Here is a 20,235-nt window from a genome sequence, read left to right on the forward strand (position 1 = left end):
ATCCAGAAGAACTCCTTACTGTGGTTTCCCCCCTTCATATTTGCAAAGATAAGAGGCATTACAAGGGTGAAAAAACAAGGTGAAAATTTTACCTGTCTCTATTTCAGAATATTATCAATATGTGTTTGAATGCAGAAATTATTAAATGAAAGTATGTGGACTGCTTTTGGTAATTAGTTTATAATAATCTGGTTTCTATAATATATACATATAACAGTGCAGCACGATGTCAAACCTTGTGAGCCTCCCTGCTTAGTGCTGTAAATCTTCCTGATCCTATGAGTTTTCCACTGTTTCAAATAATCTCAAATTTCAGAATTTTGAATAACCATTCTAAGAGGATGACTCCAACTCTAAGGAGCTGAAGGTATACTAATTGGATCAAAGTAATAACTCTTTCTAATTCTATCTCATTATTTCTAATTTCTTATTCTTTTTGAAAAGGAAAGAAATTCAATGCTAAAATGAAGTTCCTTTTATTTGATCGTAGATTCAGCTGCTTTGCCAGAGATGGATTGCTTCTGAGTTCTTCAAATAGATCCTGGATTTTAGCAATGAGCCAAAGTCCATGGAAGTCAATGAAAAGAAAACCTCTTAATTTTAGTGAGGTTATTTCAAGGCTTTGTGAAAAGTGTGGACATTACTAGAGGAAATGAGAGTTTGGACTTACTGAGCTATACTAATGTACAGAGGTTAAATTTCCCTCTATTCTTTTTTCACATTTTGGAAAGCCCACAAATTTGCCAAATAATGTTGAACTAGCAGCATGTATATTAGCAGTGTATACTTCTTTCATTGCTCTGAAGAAACAAAGAGAAATCCAGTAAAACAGTGTGAAGGGTTTGCTCAGAAGCTCACTGGATCTGGTATGAAGTGTATTTTGACACTTTGGAAAGTGAAAACATCAGACATGAGATCAGAGGCTGAGTGATTACCACAGGAAGAGCACAGCCTGAGTGACAGGGTGGCATGCCTGGCTGGGCACAAAGCACACAATGGTGCCTTGGCTTTTAGAATTCTGCTATGCTAAAAGCAAAAAACAGATCAGATAATAAAGGTCTGCAAAATTTCTGTCAGCCTGTGCACTCCAGTGCACGTCAGCATTGTGAAAGGATGATATTTCATTGCACTGTGCAGAGGCTGAAAGTCATCTGAGTATGAAAAACCTTTCTAAGGTTCTGTAACCTCTCAAACCTTTCCTCAGTCTTGATCTGACATTTATTGTGTGCAGGCCTAGCATCCTGGTCTAGCACATCAAAGCTGTTTTGCATGGATTAAACATGGACCCAAATGATTTGCTGGACTCAGAATGAAACATCTCATCAAGTATATTTTTAATCTGGTAGCAGCCAGGAGCTTTTCTTCATTAAGATTGCAGCCCCAGTGTTCTCAATGACATGGAATCCTACACAAAGGATTTGTGTAAACCTGCACAGAACACTTAAATCTGCATTGCATCCAGGTATGCTCCAGCCAATGGGCCAGTGGAGTACAGGTGAATAATGTGAAATTTATTATGAACAGGAGTTTATGTCATGTCTGTGAAAACAGGAACAGGGAGCAATGTTTCCTTGAAGCACAGAGGTATAGACAGATCTGGGACTTAAAATGATTCTGCATGGCGGCACTCTGAAGTTGTTTTTCTGTTATTTAAAGTACCCAATATACAGTGCATATGTTTTATTCTGCTCTAATATTGCAGAGTAGAGAAGCAGTGTAATCTTACAATTTACCCCACGCTTTCTGTTCATTGTGTGCTGATATGTACATAATTTTAAAATGAAACAGCTTCATTGCTCTTTATTTTTATTTTATCATTTACCTACAGAAAAATATTACCAAAGCAAAATTATACAGGATGACATTGCAGGAGAGGGATGGAAGGAAAAAAAAAAAAAAAGCAAAAAATAATCCAACAAACCAACCAGAGGGCAGAATGCTATTTACCATTTATCAAATAAATGCAAACCATACTTCTTAACTTCAGGTCATTTTGGTCTTTTCTTTAGAATTCAGTCTAAATCTACACTGCAACAAAATAAAAATGAATTTTTCAAGACTGGTTCATTTCCTCTGGTGTAGGTAGCTTGTCAAGTGCTCCCACCTCTGAAAAACAGGAGAAAAAGGTAATTAACACATATGTAAATATGCATATTTACCTTAGCAATTAAGTAATGAAATCCAGTTTCAGTAATACATAATTTTAGTAATATTTTTCTCAATTAGAAAAGACAAATCTTTGAACTTGTGGTATTTTAATTTATAAAATACTGGGATTTTTTCCTTTTGAATGTCAATATCATCTTCCTGATACAATTTCAACATTTTAGAAACAGCAGTGACAGAACAACAATTACATTAATTTTATTATGTCAATTGATATTGCTGGATCCCAGCATCTCATAAGACTTAATATTATCTAATTACAGCTGCCATTCTACATGTTGCTCTTTATGAGAAGCACTCAAAGCTGGAGGGAATAATTTCCAAGAGAAAAAGATGAAGGCCGCTTTTAGTTATTACCAAGGTACTTCTTAGCAGTAAAAATACTGCCTTTTTCATGCAGATTAAAAGGTATATCTAATCTGAATCACTATTGCCTGAATCTGAATCTATGAGTGAGGATTTCAACCCTTCCCCCACCAAGGAGCACCTCTAAACCAATGTATTTAATGCAGTAAGGTTTCATTGAAGCAAATGTGTTGAAGGATTTCTATCATTAAAAAGTATGGTATTCACCTGCTTAATTTACAGATCTGGGTTTGTGTAAGAGTTTGTACTAAGCCTTTCCAATAAACATTGTTAAGAGATAACATGTGACAACATTCTGTGTCTGTTGCAACCTGAGACAACAAGAACGATGTCTGCAAAAACCAGATCTGCAGATTCATTTTTTGTTTTTCATGAGGACATGGTAATACCACCACCTTTTCTGAATAAAAACAACTGTTTGTCATTACCATCATAAGAAGGGAGCCTTTTAAGCTCATTTGTTGCAGGGAAGAAGTAATTTGTATTTCTGTGAGATGCTTTTTATTTTCTTGTCTGGTTTAGCAGGTTTTAGCCTATGCAGAAGGTGTGTGACTGAGGTTATTTTACCCCTGTTTTGCTGTGTCCAAATATTGATTTTACTTCCTAGGCTCACACAGCAGAGTAAAGGACAGTTTTGGGCTCTTTCTTCACAGTGGTACAACAAACAACTATTTTGTCCACAGTAAATACATATGCTAATAATCTACTTTAAATATGTGTTTGAATTATTTCAGGCCCTTAGGACTAGCTATACAGAGGTTTTGTTTTCAAATGCAAACTCAATTCAATAAACACTTGGTTCACATTTTCAGTAAAGAGAATTATTTTCCTTAGGCAGATACAAATAATTCAGAGAACAATGAGTAAAAAGCATCCCAGGTATGCAGAAAATGAACTGATCTGTTGAAAGTCTCTTTTAATATGAAATAAAAATACAAATGTACACACATTTCCACAGCACACACTTGCTTATAATTTGTTGTATACAAGAGTAAGAACATGGAAGTTACATTATTGATTTATTGAATTGTCTCCTTTTGAGACAGAAAATTCCTCAAACGTTTGGAGTAGAATAACCTTTTCTTACCTGTTGGTTTCTTTGCAATAATCTACAATGGTTTCATACATTTTATAGACAGTTTTAGAAGAGCTGAAGAGGTTTTTAAAAGCTGAATATTGTGTTTGTTTAGGTTTTTTTAAAGCAAAATGAATGAAAACTCAGAAGGAGATAAATTCCACAGTAAAGTTACCATTCTTACAGAGCCAGCTGTGAGCTCAGCATTACAGCTCTCATCACAACTGTGAGGCTGTACAGAGCTTTTACTTCAGAGCAGTCTGAGCTGTTTGCCAACATTCAGCTCAGCGTTGTTGCAATTTTGTCTTGCAACTTTATTGTAGAATACATGCAAAAAGAGAGATGTGTTTCTTTTGGCACTAACGAGTGATGGGATGGTATCAGAACTCTGCTGCATCAGATCTGCACTGAGCTGCAATTTTTCAGGACCACCTGCACTCTGGGCATGAGAGTGATGCCAGAGGTGCTGTTGCAAGTCTTGCACACTCAAATCTGCTGCAGATGTGTACCTTAGGCATGGTCTTGCCTCCTCAGTAAATTTCCTACCAGAAACTGTGAAAGAATAAAAGTTATTCACTAACCTTTCAGATGCAAGTAGGTCAAAAATTCAATTACTGTGCGCACAATGTTTTCATCAGCCAGGGGTCTCCCAAGGCTCCCTGTGAAACAAGCTGCCTGTTACTCACTGTTAACATGGTTCAAACACATCATAAGAGATTCTGTGGTTAAGTTAACGAGTACTCTGGGGAGGGGAAAAAACCACCAAAACTATCTGAAATTCCTTTTTCCTTAAAATCCTTGATGGAAAACCTCCTTTCATGGAAGGGCAGAGCTCCTCTAAGGACTGCAATCCTGAGAATCAAATTTACCCAGCTTTGTATGCCATTGCTGCATGGCAGCTGCTTTTACTCCTTGATGGTTGTGGTCTCTAGGCCTTAAGAGATCTGTTGCAGAAGAGAATTATCCTCTGTCCCCAGCTCTCTCTCTTGTCTCCACCTGAGCTTGCAGGAATGGGTTAAATTTCAAATGTAGCAAATAAATTCATCAGCCTTACAGAACAGTTAAAAGTTCATTCATGTAGCCTGACTTTGCTCCAAATAAGCCTTTCAAATTACATAGAAGTGATTTGTGGCCCAAAACCTAGGCCTGGGTGTTTTTCTACAAGTCCAGAAAGCTGTTTTCACACAGGTATCTAATCCAATACACTTGTCTTCGAGCTTGTGAAAATAGCTTTTTAATGGCCTAGTGGGGGCTTGTTATTGCACTTTTGAGGAGGATTCTTTCTTCATCTGTAAATGAGAGAAAAAAACATCAGCCAGGAGTTGGAGGAAGACACCTTGCTATTTTTAGGAGGATGGAGAACTGCTGTCTATTAGGAACGGATGTTAAGTAATTTCCCCAGGATGTTTAACTCTCTGCACACAGATGTGGGGACCAGAACCAACAGTCCATTACTACATCACTGAAAACATTATCAGATGGGTCAGAAGGCAGACTGAGCTCTGTAGCACCAATTTAAAACATTGATGAGAGTTGCAAGGGACACAAAGTTAATAAGCATTTAGGAATGCATTTAATATGTTTGCACCTAAAAATCTTGTCTTCCAGTCTTTGAACTCACACTAAGACATTATTACTATTTGCATTAATAATACTCTTTTATTTGAATTTTTCCTTAGCTTTTATTCCCGCCTAACCTGTTATGAATTTTTGTTATTATTATATTGGTCACATTTTTTCAAGACTTTTTATCCATGTGAAATTTATTGGACAAATATTCTTCCTCCATAACTTGGAAATATTGTACTTATGTATTGCTCTGCTATTTACCTTAACTCTGCATAGTGGATCACTAGCAGATTTCAGTAAACAAACCATTATGATCTTGCAACTTGAAGATTTGACTAATTATGCTCATAGATGATTGTATTTTTGTTGTGAGCTTTTTTCCTGGACCTAATGTTCAGTCCCTAATAGAGCTCACAAATTTTTCTAGGTTATCTGGAGAGCTTTTGAATTTTGCAGTATTGCTTCAAGGAGAGTACAGTCCTTTGCAGGAACTCTTTCACATTAATAAAACAATATGAGCATATATTGCCATTTAAGGGTCTTTTGCAAATAATCAGGAGAAAGCCTATATTATCAATTAAAATAATACACTGATTACCATATGCATTTCTTATGCATTAGATATATGTATATATTTAAATCTCCTTTGGGTAGGAACTCTGTAATTGTAGAAATCTGTGATAAACTTCAGCTTCAAAGAAATATTTGGTAAGGGAAGAGAATGAAGTTCATAACAGAGGCAGCTGTGTAATTTTGAAGTCTCATCCTGACAAGTTTGATTGGGTTTATCTGCAATTGTGGAGGCTCAACAGCACCCAGGAAGAGAGTTCCATAAACTCATAAATTCATATTCCTGTAAGGGACGGGGGATATGCACAAATGGCACCATGTTGCAATGTGATCTCTACTGCTGGATTACAAATCCTTTACTTTTACATTGGCTTTTACCAGCCATATATTGTTTTAACTCTGGTATTTGAAACAGCAGGGTTGGATTCTTTTCCTTAGAAAAAAAAAAAAAAAACACTAAAGCACAGCACCAAAAAGAAATAATACACACACAAACCCCAAAGCCCCACTGTGTAGCTGTGCCAGAACTGAACAGACAGTCCTTCAGAGAGTGTTAACATTTAAGAAATGCATTAATGTTTCTCTTCTCTTTATGAAGTACATATGTGTGAGATTGTAATTAAGCACATGTCCTTTATTTATGAACTTATTTAGCGTTAACTACATTTGCACTGTTCTGGGTGTTATTTAAAATAGGCTCCAAAACCTCTGTTTTGCCCCCACTATTGCAGTGATAAATGCACTCAGTCAGGACTGTGGTCACTTTTATCAGCCTAAGGATGAGATTCATCCCAGCCCACTTGAGATGTCTGCAGCAGGTTTACTTTCTCCTCAGGAGATAAAGCAGGTTTTTCTAGAAGTTTCTTCGCCTTATCCTGAAATAGGTGTTCAAAATAAAGCCTAAAAATTGTCAGCCTCCCTTCATAAGGGAGTCTAGACGTATATTTGTATTTTAGAGGCCCAGCTTTGGAGGACAAATCCAGAACAAGGCTGCACCCTTTTCATTGCCATTTACTAAATTCTGGCACAGGAAACATCTGAGCATTTTGGCTTCAGCTGTGACCAGGTTCTCAGTCTTTTAATGAAGATAAGCCACCTTGCTTAATCATGGGAAATCTTGGGAATTTGTAGTTTCTATAGCCTTCATTACTGAAATACACCTTTATGGACTCTCTTCTTTGCCAAAAACCAATAAATTCTGGAGTGGCTACAGTGACATTTGAAATACTTACTTTAACATATGAAAAGAGAAAAAAAACCAAAGTTTTTTCAAAGCAACATGACCTGTTACACATTTAGAGCCACAAAATTATGATACATGTTCCTAATCACTTAGATATTGTAATCTATGACCATATAAAGATCACATTGAGTGGTCAAATGTCATTTTTCTTCCTTTCATATGTTTATCAGGATTTCTGTTGAAATGCAGAAATAGTTTTGTGTCCAAGTAGTCAGTTCAATAGTAAATAAACTACTTAACATAAAAAACAAATCAAAAATTATTGTTTCCAGATTTCATTACCTGCTTTAATATCCTCTTCAGGTGGTGTTTCACGTTTACCAGTGAAACCATGCTTGTCATTAAAAGATCTGTGGTTATCTACTGCATCTGATAAATAAATTAAAAATCACAGGAGTTAATTGACTCATTAAAAGCTTATCAATATGACCTGTTGCTTACCAATATGACCTCAGTAAAAGCTGATGAATATGACCTGCAACAAAGGATGATTCCTACTGTCCAATCTTAGATGTAAAATAGAACTCTTTGACAAGATCATTTCCCCACACTATTTTTTCCAATTTGCTTAGATGTGCTTTGGGCAAATATACTTCCAGGCATTTACAGAACCAGTTAATACAATTAAGATGCATTAAACTTCTTTTTTATGTATCTTTATTGTTAGCTAAAAAGAATGAAAAATGGCAGAGTAAGTATGTGTAGTATTTGTCTATATGTTACTGAGACTGAAAATATAGAAACACTGGTGATGAATTTTGCCACATTCACCAGAATAAGTGGTAAAGGGACAAATATTTGGAACAGCTTAGTTCTGCATTTCTTTTCTTAAAACCTGAATTTGTTACCTACATCTGTAAACCAGTACCCTGTATTTTGAACACCTTGTATATTGATTTTACACATAGTGAGCTGCTAATAGTCTTGAGTTTGCAAGTTACTGTTTTAATTAATTTTGCTTTGATTTAAAAAAAAAATTAGTCTTATAAAGTCAAGTAGTGAAAGTTTGTAAAAAGATTTAGGGGTGAAATCTGAAATACATGGAGAGGTACACATTTTGTCATTCTGCCCTTGACATCTATGATGCTGTAAGATTTTTTAACACTTCTGGTGGTGATGTATTTGTCATATGAAAATTGCAGTTCAGAAGCACCAAATGTGAGCAGATGTGTTTCTGGACATAAGGCCTCCCATCATACTTCTTTAGAAAAGAACAGCTGTTGTCTAAGACAACTCAGTTCTATGACAGGCATGTAAGAAACATCTAAACAAGTGTTTTCCCAAATGAGTTTGTTCAGTCTTGCAGGTTTAGACAAAACTGCTGTATTCAGAGAAGTGAATAACACAATGTTTGCGTTTTGAAATAATGAAAAAAGAAGCGCCTCACTTACGTGGCCCAAGTAGATAACCAGCACTATTCAAAGTCCAACCCCTTTTGTCTTTTGCCTTAAAGGAAAAACCACAAGTATGTTATTGCATGACCTACACAAAAAAGGACATTCTCTTAGCAGAAAGAGTCTTCTGAAAGCTCAAAATCAAGAAAAAAATATTTAAAAAGTAAAGCAAATCATATTGAAGTAAATATTCACGGCGAGCTCTTGCTCCTCCCTGTCTAAGTCTATAGTGTTGCTATTGACATCCATGTGGTTTGAGTGTTTCACACCACATAAGTGATGACTGCAAGTCACACTTTGGAGGCAGAAATTTCAACTTTATACTAGAAGTTTATACTGCCACCGGATAGTCTCCTTAGCAAACTGCAATGCTTCTTTATAATGCTTGGGTTTACATGACAACCTCTTCATAAAAGAAGTCCATATGTACATCACCTTTTCAGAGGCAGGTGGGACACCCATTCCATTTTGGTCTAGCAACTAGACATTCTTAGTTATAGTATTTTTTTTACAAAAGTGCTAGTATTCAAAATCTCGAAATTCTTAGCTGGGGGGGGGAAAAAAAAGAGGCAAACTGTTTATAGCCCGAAATGGTTTTGGGTGCTGTATCCTCTACAACCCCTACATCTAAGAACAGTGCGCATCCGTGGGAGGCTCGCGGCGGTCCCTCGCTCGCTGAGACACAGATACTTACTGAGAAAACCAGCCCGAGTGTTTCCGAGAGGGCGGCACAAAGGATTAGAGACAGGAACAGGACTCCGGTGCACCTCTGCATCTGCAAGAAACCGCACGGGGTGAAACCGCAGCTCGGCCCTTCCCGGGGCGCGGGCGGAGCGGCTGCAGGGCTGGGCAGCCCGGTTCCCGCCGGGAGAAGGGCCGGGGTACCTTGAGCTGGGGGTCTGTCCCTCGCAGCGCTGCCGTGGCGAGACCGGAGCGGGGCTGGTCCCACGGCGGGCTCTCACTGCATGGCCGCGGCCCCGCCGCGCTCCCGCCGCGCTTTATGGGCAGCGGAGCGGCCGCGCCGGGAGCCGAGAGCCGCCCACCGCCTCCCCCCGCCTCCCCCGGCCCTTCCCTGCCGCTCTAGGAAGGATAGAAATTACCGCAATCCAATTAGGGGCACTTGGGAGCACGGTGCGGGGAGCGGGAGCTGCGGCGGGGCTGTCAGCCTGCCCTGTGCCCGGGGCCGAGGGGGACAGCGGGGACAGGGAGCGCACATCGCTGCTCGGAGACACAAGGGGGGACAGGGAGCGCTCATCGCTTATCAGAGACCCAAGGGGGGACAGGGGAGTGCACATCGCTGCTCGGAGACACAAGGGGGGACAGGGAGCGCACATCGCTTATCAGAGACCCAAGGGGGGGCCAGGGAGGGCATATCGCTGCTCAGAGACCCGGACACGGGAGGGTGCCTGAGAGAAGGTACCTGAGAGAAAGAACCCCTCTGCTCTTCTGCCTAGCGCTGCAGCTCCCGGGGCTCACCCACAGCCCCCCGCCATCCCGGTGAGCGGTGCCCGGGGTCCGGCACCAGCAGAGGAGCGCTGGAGTCTGTCCCTCCTGCCGCTCTGTGGCTGACAGCATTTCTTTCGGGGTTAAATATAAAAGCCAGGCATTCAGCTCTCTCCAGCGACCAGACCAGCTCCGTCTGTGCATTTACAAGCAGCGGAGTTTCACCAGTTCGCTCACCTTAGTTGTGGTTGCAGCTGGCATCGGGATGTGCAAAACTGAATTACAAAGCAAAGATTCCCGTATTGGTTCCGTTTTTCCCTCCTGCCAAATTGTACTTTCTCTACAACAAATTCGTTTATTCACTGCAAGTTCCTCAAATTCATTTCTTTCAATGAGAAAACATCACAGACAGACGTTGCACAGACTAAGTTCTACTTACAGCTCCTTTTCCAGAAACTGCTTAGGAGTCCCTGCAAACTTTTGAACAACACACTTATCATTCACTAGTTTAAACTTTTTTTTTACTTTAATGTAGCATAATGTTCACAACCCAAGCTAGAAGCAGCAGCTGTGTCTTGTATTTCCATTTCCTGCCCTCTTTTGTTGGGTGCAGCAGGGTTGTAATAGTCTAGCCTTGTCTTTGGGTCTCTGAGCAAAAACTGCTGGGATGGAGTTTATTCTATGCAATTCTTAAATGCTGATGTACGTACATGGGAAGCTCAGCTTTGCAGATTTTATTTGGTACTTTTTATCATTTGCTGAAGGTGTTCTCTCAGCTGTTGCATGATCCTCACAATTCAGATTAGATAGATATGGGGAAAAAAGCAATATAATTTCTGCAAAGTGATGTTGTCCTTTACCTTATCAAAAGTGCATTTTTGACTGAAATCCCTTAGCTTTCAGATGTTAACTTCCACTAAGTAATTTTTGGAACATGAAGCTTCTTTGTGCACAAAATGTTTTCTTTTTGTTATGTTATTTGAAAAAAAACAAACCCACAGAAGTCATATCAAGAGATGTCCAATTTTGCATTCAATAAATGATACAAAAATCTGTTAATTCTGTAAGCTTTGAGTAATTTTTTTTATGTTCCTGTAAAAGGTACTTGAAATGTTTTTGAACCTGCAGTTTTTATTCTGATTTTTCATCCACACTACTTGCACCTTCCTGTCAAATTAGAGTGAAATGATCTCTTCATCTCCACTAGAGTCAGTTGCAAAAAAAGCCTTTTTGTATACTGAAAAGCTTAATCCATCACTTGCCCATCTAACTTTTATGTCTAAATCCATCTTTATGTTAGTGTCAATTAAATAATTTTATCAGTCATTCCTACAATTGATGTTCTCATTCCCACAATTTTCTTTCTCAAGAATGCTATTAGTCTTTTTTTATTCCATAGAAATTTTAAATCTCACTGCTCAGAGACAAAAAAAGACGAGCATTAGTCTGAAGCCTGCCTTTCCTAACTTAGCTTGACTGATGGCCATCTCAGTGACTGCACAGCTTGTTTCCATTGAGGAGACCCTTCAGTGAACCAATTCCTCCAGTGATTTATTTATTGTCTGCCTAATTGCAAAGGCTAAATGCAATTTGCAGTAGCTGTTAGGTTATGCCTAATCCTCACCAGAGGTCCATCATCAGATAAATTCACAATGAAGCTCATCTAAATTCACTCAAGTCAATGGAACAATAAGTATTGATAACAGAACTGTCTCTGGTGTCTCTGAAGTGATACATGACAGACAGGATTCGCTGTCTCACACAGCAAGATGTATATGTAATGTCATAGATGAGATTGTGACTGCATTTCAAAAATAATGCAGAGGAAAACAGGGAAGAATACTGTTGGCAGCCAGGGCAAAAAGCTTAGAATTTTTAAGGAAATTATAATATGGATTAAATGAATGACAGTATTGAAACATTGGGTTTGGGAAATAAAATTATTGCATTTTTGTCACAGGAGATTTAGTTTTGAGAACAAACAGTAAATCCTAAGGATTCTACCATGTCTTTAATGATAAAATGTCTCTTTTATACAATTGATGAGGTAGGATGGACCATTTAAATTTTAATTAGCAAAAAAATAAGCCACACAGAATTGGCTATCTTGTATAGTAGGAAAAACATTGAATAAAAGTGGATTTTGCATTATATTTTCAAAGGGTCTGGAGTCTGACTCCCTTCACAGTTGAGATTACTGAGAGATAATGAATGAAGCAGGAAAAAGCATGTCTGCTATTTCTGTGTTGAAGTTGTCTAATAGGGTTGTTTTCACCCACTCACCAATGAATATTAAAATCAAATATTAGAAACCACTGCAGTCACAGTGATGTCCATCTGCACAAAAAATGAGTGAGTTTTTTTCCTACTTCTCAGGCAACATCAAGTGTAAACATATTAAGATCTTTCTCAGGCATGTCCACAAAACCTCGAATATTATATGAGCAATTGTAATGAATTCTAAGCTTGGGAGATAAATTACCAGAAAAAAATGTCTCCCATATATGAGTAATTCAGTGAAACAATGACATTATAGAAAGTAAATGCTTTATTGGAGGAGTGACATCATCCAGCTAACTGGGAATGATTGGTTGCAGAAGTTCCAAGATGCCTAATTTGAATCCTATTCAATGTTTACCAGGTGATCACTAAAAGGCAGTGACACCAGTAGCTTACATTGCTGTCTTTTCTGCATCGGAAACAATTTCAAATTTTTGAGATTGGTGTTTCCACCCTAAATAGAGAAATTTATTATAACTTAGCAGAGTCTTCTGAAGGCTCAAGATGAAGACAAAATATTTTAAAAATAAAGCCAAATCATATTAAAATAAATACTCATAGTCAGCTCTTGCCCCCTCCCTGTCTAAGGATGGGTCAGAGGCACTGCCTCTCTCAGAAGCAAACACAGCTTTAAATATCTCAGCTCCTGCTAGAATTAGAGCTCAGCTTCTTTGACTCTCCTGAGTCCAAGTGGGAACCACTGGCTCAAAGGGCTGATTCAAGATTTATAGCTGCAGAGGCTCCTTTACAAAACTCTGAATTCTGATGCTTACCTGAAGGAGGCTGGTTCTTGGCTTAGTTTTCCTTTTAATTCCTCTCTCACTGATGACTTCCTCCTCCCTTGATCAGCTTCAGGGGAAGTTCACACCTACCAAACACAAGGGACTTTCTGCTCCTGCAAGACCTCAGGAGGAATTCCTGCCTACCCAATCCCTATAGGGTTGCACACTGTTTAACATCCATGGAGCACAACTGGCAGAGATAGAGCTGTGATCATCCCAGTCCAGTCAGCACTTGTCAGGCCACACCTGCAGTACTGTGCCCAGTCCTGGTATGCACCATTCCAAAAAGACATACAGACATTGGAGAGGGCTCAAAGGAGGACCACAAAGATGATCAAAGAGCTGGAGAACTGTTCTGAGGGCAAAGACCTGAGGAGTTAGCTCTTTTCACCCTGGAGAAGAGGAGGCTCGAGAGAATCTCATCATAGTTTTCCAGCTCTCAAAAGGCAGCCACAAAAAGCATGAATTCTTTCTCTTCACAAGGACGCACACAGAGAGGACAACAAGCAAAGGGCACAAGCTGTACAAAGAGAGGTTTCATTTTGATATGAGAGGAATTTTTTACAGTGAAAACAATCAATGTCCCAGGGCCTTAGTGGAGTCCCCATCATGGAGGTTTTAAAGTCAAGTGGTCAGGGTGCTAAACAAGGGATGATTTTTTGAGGTCCATTCCAACCTGAGCTAAATGACAATAAGTGCTTTACCAAATTATGTGTACTAAAATGAGAAGCCACAGGAAAGCAGGTCAGTGCTTTCATGGCTCTTATTTTTTAACAGAATACCATGCCAGCTGCCTCATTAGCAAGTATGTTGCAACCTTATAATACAAAAAGCCTCACAAGTAGGCATTTCAGACATTAAATGTGTTCACAGTAATTAAAAAAGGAGCTACAGAATGATATTGACATAAAATATTTTCCAAAAGTATTTTTATATTAAGTTAATTGAAGTGTAAAAAAAATACCTGGCACTACATTATAAGATAGATATTCAGCTACAAAATACTCTTTTGTATCTTGTTTGTTACTGTTTTTTATTTGGTTACAGCACAAAATAGACTTAGCAGGATGATAGTACACAGCCTTCATTATCATTCTGTAAGTGCACCTAGTTAGTCTTTTTCTGCTGTGATAGAAAATAGCCCATTCCATCTTATAGCCTCACTGTGTAATTTGAAAACAGGTTAGAGAATATGGGGTGGAATACCTTTCTTGTCCTTGACATCCCTTTTCCCAATTCCAAGTGGATCTGAGAGTTCCCCATCACATTCCTGCATACTCTGACAACGTTCCTATATTCCTTGCAAACAGCCTGTCCATTTTTCAGCATTTTGTAAACTTTGTTCTTCCTTTTGGGTTTTGCCAGAAGCTCTTTGCTCATCCATGCAGGTCTCTTGCTCTGCTTTGTGTGATTTCTTATTCATAGGAATGTACCAGTCTTGAGGTTGGAGAAAGTGATGCTTGAGCATTAACCGGCTCTCTTGGACATCCTTACCTTCTAGATCCCTACCCCATGGGATTCCTCCAGGTAAATCCTTGAGGAGGCCAAAGGTATCATTCTTGAAGTCAAGGGTTGTGATCCTATTCATTGCCTGGCTTCCTCTACGCTGGATCCTGTAGTCCATGGCACTGTGGCCAAGGCTGACCCCAACACTGACATGGTTAATGGCTGGACTTGGTGAACCTCAAGGTCATTTCCAACCTTAGTGATTCTATGATTTTATGGTTCTGTGATTCCTCAGCCAGTCCTTCCTTGTTTGTCAGTACAAGGTCCAGCAGCACACCTCTCCTCAATGGCTCCTCCACCACCTGTGCCAAAACCTGTGTTGCCATCAGTGCTCTGCAGGGGCCTCTTGGGCTCCTGTCTGCCCACAAGTTGTTTCTCCAGCAGGGATCAGAGTGGCTGAAGTTCCCCGTGAGCACCAGAGCCTGTGACTGTGAGGCTCCTTCCGGCTGACTGGAGAATCCCTCGTTGATTTCCCCTTCCTGGCAGGGTGGCCTATAACAAACACCCACAGAATCTGTGTCACCCATGTTGTCCCTTACGTGTTGACTTCCTACCTGTAAGCTCTTGTCTGGTTCTTCACCCAGCCTGAGGCAGAGCTCGATACATCCCAGCTGCTCTCTCACATAAAGAGCAGTTCCAGCACCTCACATTGCTGGCCTGTCTTTCCTAGAAAGGATGTAGCCATCCATGACAGCATTCCAGTCCTGTGAGCCATCCCACCATGTCTCTCTAACTGCAGAGGATGTGCACACAGATCTCTAATTTTGCCTGGTTTTTCCCTGTGCTGTGTGTTGGTGTACAGGCATTTCAGAGAGGTAGTAGATACTGCTGCCAAAACACTCCAATAAAGTGGTTGCACTTTGGAGACTTCTCAGTACACACAAAAAAGAAAATAAGCTAAAAAAAAAGTAACAAGCCCCCACCCAAAGGCCTGGTTTGCAAGACAAACTCAGGAATTGATTTTGTTCTACCTATCCTGTCAAAAGACAAAGCACAGGATATCCTAGATGTGGATGGACCTAACACAATATTTGATCAAGGAGAGGCCTAATCTGGCTGCTTGCAGAGCTACTTGGCCTGTATGCTCTGAGTTTTGCTCATTTATAAAGTGGAAAATTTCTGAGGTATTGGAGCAATGTTAGAGCTTTATCCTAGTGAATCAGCACTGCTGCAACATATGAGCATCTTGATTCTAGGCCATTTTCAAAACTACCTGTTGCTGCTAATAGCCAAACATGAATTTGCAGGCTTCAAATTGAGTGTTTCCTCCCACTTCTATCCAAGGAAAAGATATGTTTACTATATACAATCTTTTCCAATATTACTTCAAAGGCCTTGAACTTCCAGAAGAAGATGATTCATTTGTTTTCAGTGAAAGGTGGAGATTTCTATTAACTACTAGAAAATAGTTGCAAGCTCTTCAAGTTAAAAAAAAACCAAAAGCAGTATCTCATTGAGTCCTTTGGATTGCCATCTTTGGAAGTACCACACAAGTTTATTATGTATTACCAAGTAAACCCAGATAAAGCCTGCATTTTATTCTTTCTATTTTCCCCATCCACACCCATTTAATTCTTTAATGTCTTTTTTATGGATAAAAAGGAATAAATGTGAAGCACTTACCAGAGGAACATGTTACCTTATTTCTGGTTGTTGTCTTCATTCTGTGTTTCCTAAGAGTTACTTGGGGATATTTTATTTTTTACATGAGGGAAAGAAATATTTATTTCATTTTTCAAGTACAGAAAATCATTACTTGGTTGAATCATTACTTCAGCAGGATTGTGAAGTTTAGAAGTACTGTTCTATGGGTGTATTTTAAATCAACTTTCACTTCTTTATTATCAGTGTAAGAAGGTCATCAGAAGGTTCTGGGATTGTTTTTAGAGAGTTTGACCCAGCAGCTAATTTTTAATTTCTTTTGCTTACACATGTAAACATGTATAAGGCAAAAATATTGAATTTACTACTTACCAAGTCACCCCCACTGGAATACTTTTGTATGTTGCAACTCAGAGTAAAATGATTACCATCTTAGTCAATGATATTTTATTAATTTGCAACAAAAAACCCTAAAATAAGAATGTTTCATACCTCTTTTGGGACTACCATTTCAAACTTTTTATATGTTCATGAAGACATTATTGCAGTTTAGGTGTAGAAGTAACTAAATTAGGGATCAATGAGGTCTCAAGAAAGGGATTCTGAGTATTTGTTAGCAATTTCTTTCTCTGCTGAAAACAAAAAAACATAAGCAGCTAAGAACTTGTATTATGAGTCTTGGTTAGATTCTAAAGATTGATGATGTAAATGCCTCTTTATTTAAAAAAAAAAATCATCCTTGCCTATATTACCTAGAAGCCTTTAAGTACCGATTAAAGGTTTGTTCTTCAGAACTTCAGCTACTAATGCCTGACTTTGTAAGTCAATCTTCACTGAAAGATTATACTTCCCTTTTTACAAATAGTAGAAGTAGTTAATTATTCACCTCAGAATTTAATTCTCTAAATGTACAAATGCTGAGGTAAAAAATAAAGGGTAGTTTTTCTTTAAATCACTTCTGTGTGTTTACTTTTTCTTTATCTCTTTCCTTCTTTCAGCACAGCAGTTCAATTATTACTGAAACTTTACAGGCTCAATTTTCCCTAAATAACTGAATAAAGCAAATTAAATAAAACAGAAAAAAAAATCAGAAATATGCCTGTCAGGCAGGTACCTTACTAGTTCTCTTGAATAATTTAATAATATTTACCTAATAAGCTTTGTGGACACTGAAAAAACAAGAAGCATGATAAACTGTGAAAATAGTTTACCTGTTCTTCGTTAGAAATCTACAGAAATTTCATAAAGGTTGCTGTAATAAACATTTGTATCTATGTAGACTTTCCCAGCATGATAAAACCAGGAATAATTATGCTTATTCTTTTTGCAGTTGGTTTTTCTTTGTGTCCTGGGTATCATTAATATATCATTGCAAAAAGAATTCATATCAGTAGCTGCAGAGTCTGGCATGACACACGTGTCAACAAATAAATGAAGATGGGTGGTCTAAAGCTTCGTCCCCACTCTTGGGCAAGATATGCACACATGCATAAAAGAGGCTTTTGCTTTTTCCTCTGTCTTTGGCTAACCAAAATGACTTTTTCTAGTCTTTGGAAGTTAGTAAATACACACTCTGGTGAAGGTTATAAGGAAATGTTTCATAATCAAAGCCCTAATATTGAACAACTACAGGTTTTGACAGACAACTCAGGTGCAAGATGATATTCTGTGGCAAGAAGAGTGTTTTGCCAATAGAAGGTTTTAAAATACTGAGAATTTTAAAGGTCGTATCTGGTTTTTTGAATTAGGAACAACAGGTAGATGAAGAAAGGTGGATTTAGGCTAGGTAAGAAGGGATAAAGTTGTCTTTTTACTCGCAAATGTCTCTTTAGGCTACAGAAAAAGACATTTAAACAGGAGTAAAATTCATTTTGCCCACCTACCTTTAGGCAGCTGTGCTGAGCTGGTCAGTTACCTCAGCTCGACTAAAGAGACTGCTTCAACACTGGAACTTAGAGTGCAAATCCATCTCGAGATAACTGTGTGCTTCAGGATGAGATGTATCCTTTTCTGAACTCCACTGGCTTGTTGTCTTTCAAATACGCCGCCTTGAATAGCAATTTCTTATGCAAATACCCTGCAGGGTGGACATGGAAATTATTTACTTAGCCAGTAGTGAAAACAACATGCCAACTCTAGTTACTTTATGGAAAATGAGAATAACATGCTTGTTTGTAAGGGGAAGACTTTTGTGCTCCACTGACTTTACCTTTGCAGGTGCACTGGTTGGGGTTGGGATAGATTTAATTTTCTTCACAGCAGCCCATATGTTTTAAAGCACACCAGTGTTTCAGCTGTTGCTGCACAGCCTGGACAGCACCAAGGCTTTCTCTGCTTCCCATGGGAGTGCACAAGAAGCCAGGAGAGGGCCCAGCTGGGACCAGTCCCTCCAATATATTTTCAATATATATCGATATTTTTAGTATCTGATTGGGGTGGCAGCCTCTCTATTCTGGGTTCCTCCCTGACTTTGTCAGCAAATTTGTTTATGTCATGTAGATGTAGCTCCTTTCAAAACTTTGTGTTGGCACCTGGTATTCTGGGCCCTTGTCAGCAGGACCAGTACAGGAGGTACATTCTGCATGTTCTGTGAGCAGGCATTTATCCTCAGACATGAATTCAACACTGAGCTGAAACTGGGCTTCAGCTGAATGTGGAGAAATAAGATGAAATCATAAATTTGAAAAGAATGTTGTCACAATTTATCTTATAATCTTTCAAGTTTTTGTGTTAACATTAAAACGGTATCTGGAGTCCCACAGGCAAACAGCAGGTAAAGAGTTGCTGTTTGTATTTTAAGAGCTAAACTTGAAGCATCAGTGGCTGCAAGATTTCTCTGTGTGCTGTGGGGAAACAAAACAAGTCCCTTCTCTGCCTTATTTAGCAGCAGACATCTTCTGAGTGATTGGAGAACTTCCCTTCCCCTTCCCACAGGGGAAAATGAGACACCCTCTCTTTCTTTGCTCCTCTCACGTAAACCAAGATGCCTCTGCTTTGAATTAGGTATTCCAGATTTCCACGGGGAAAAATAAATGCTTCAAGAGGAAGAACAGAATGGAAGAAGGATCACTGTCCCATCTGTTAAATGGCACAGTGTCTTTGATTAGACACCAATCAAAAGGACATGTTTTCCCTATCTTAATTCTTTACCATGCAAGCAAAATGAAAATGCGAAAATAAGCTATACCTTTGCCAAGTGATTCTGAAGGATATCACTTCTGATTAATCCTTTTTCTGTTACAGACTTCAACATGAAGAAAACTGGTTTGTTAATAAAATAAACCCCCTAACCACTAAGTTGAAAAATTAATTTTATTTTTTCTATTCATAAATGTGGTTCCAAATTTCAAGCTGTGCTAGTTAAAATGTGCTTTTCCTTTTTCACTTGTAACCCAGGTAAGAAAAAGTCAGTTAATTAAAAAAAAATGCTGAAAGGTTGTGCATAAAAGAGCGCAACACATATAAGAGCAAGTTTCTTCTGTTTCAAAGGTCCTATAGATACTGTGCGCATAATACTTTTTAAATGTATTTACCATCATTTTTGAAAACTAAGAAGAAGTTTACCCTTTGAAATGGCAGTTCTGGTTTTTTCTCATATGAACCACAGATATTAGAAATAGCTAAATAATTTTCTATGATTTCTGTCACCAGAGAGATCTTCCTCTTGGTTTCTTTAAAGAGCATCACATTTGTCTGTCAGTTTTCACTGTGTGGCCTACAGTTAAAAAATTACATTCATGGTTTATATAAATGAAATTTACTCATTCTGTATATATTTATGGGTAGCTTGCTTATTTTATTAGCATTTTATTCCTGCATTAACTCCTATTTCAAAAATATATGTGATATTTAGGGAAATTTTAATGCTTTGAAAGACATTTCAATATTTAGAGTGGTCTAGAATATTTTTTATTAGACTTTTGTAAACTAAGACCTTTAAAATGCAATTGGTGTCAACCATGAAGCCTTGTGAGTCATTCTGGGCTATTAAGAAGCAGATTAATCTTCCCTCAAGACAGCATTTTTAAAACAAAGTACTAATTCATAGAATATTCAGAAAATACTAAATAGCAAAATAGCCCTCTCATTTGCAAAATAATCCCACTGTAAGCAATGTGAATTACATTTGTTGTTCTGCACTTCCATGCATCCTGATCACTGTTTTCTGGACACTGCCTTATTGCTCAGTCTGATTCATTGGATACTCTCCATATTGAGTTTTCCTCCTCTGCCTTTTTG

General features: G+C 38.5%; 1 protein-coding gene across 1 annotated transcript; it reads right to left on the reverse strand.

Annotated features, from left to right (window-relative positions):
* Positions 1-1,789: 1,789 nt before the first annotated feature.
* GAL (galanin and GMAP prepropeptide) lies at positions 1,790-9,397 on the reverse strand. The gene is made up of 6 exons (XM_064714472.1): positions 9,269-9,397; positions 9,078-9,158; positions 8,381-8,435; positions 7,272-7,358; positions 4,189-4,266; positions 1,790-2,106 (listed from the first exon to the last, which is right to left on the reverse strand). The coding sequence occupies exons 2-6, from the start codon at positions 9,156-9,158 to the stop codon at positions 2,054-2,056; spliced, it is 354 nt and encodes a 117-aa protein (XP_064570542.1). The 5' UTR covers positions 9,269-9,397; the 3' UTR covers positions 1,790-2,053.
* Positions 9,398-20,235: the final 10,838 nt, after the last annotated feature.

The sequence above is a fragment of the Zonotrichia leucophrys genome, chromosome 5 (assembly GCF_028769735.1).
Source record: "Zonotrichia leucophrys gambelii isolate GWCS_2022_RI chromosome 5, RI_Zleu_2.0, whole genome shotgun sequence".
NCBI classification, from domain to species: Eukaryota; Metazoa; Chordata; class Aves; order Passeriformes; family Passerellidae; genus Zonotrichia; species Zonotrichia leucophrys.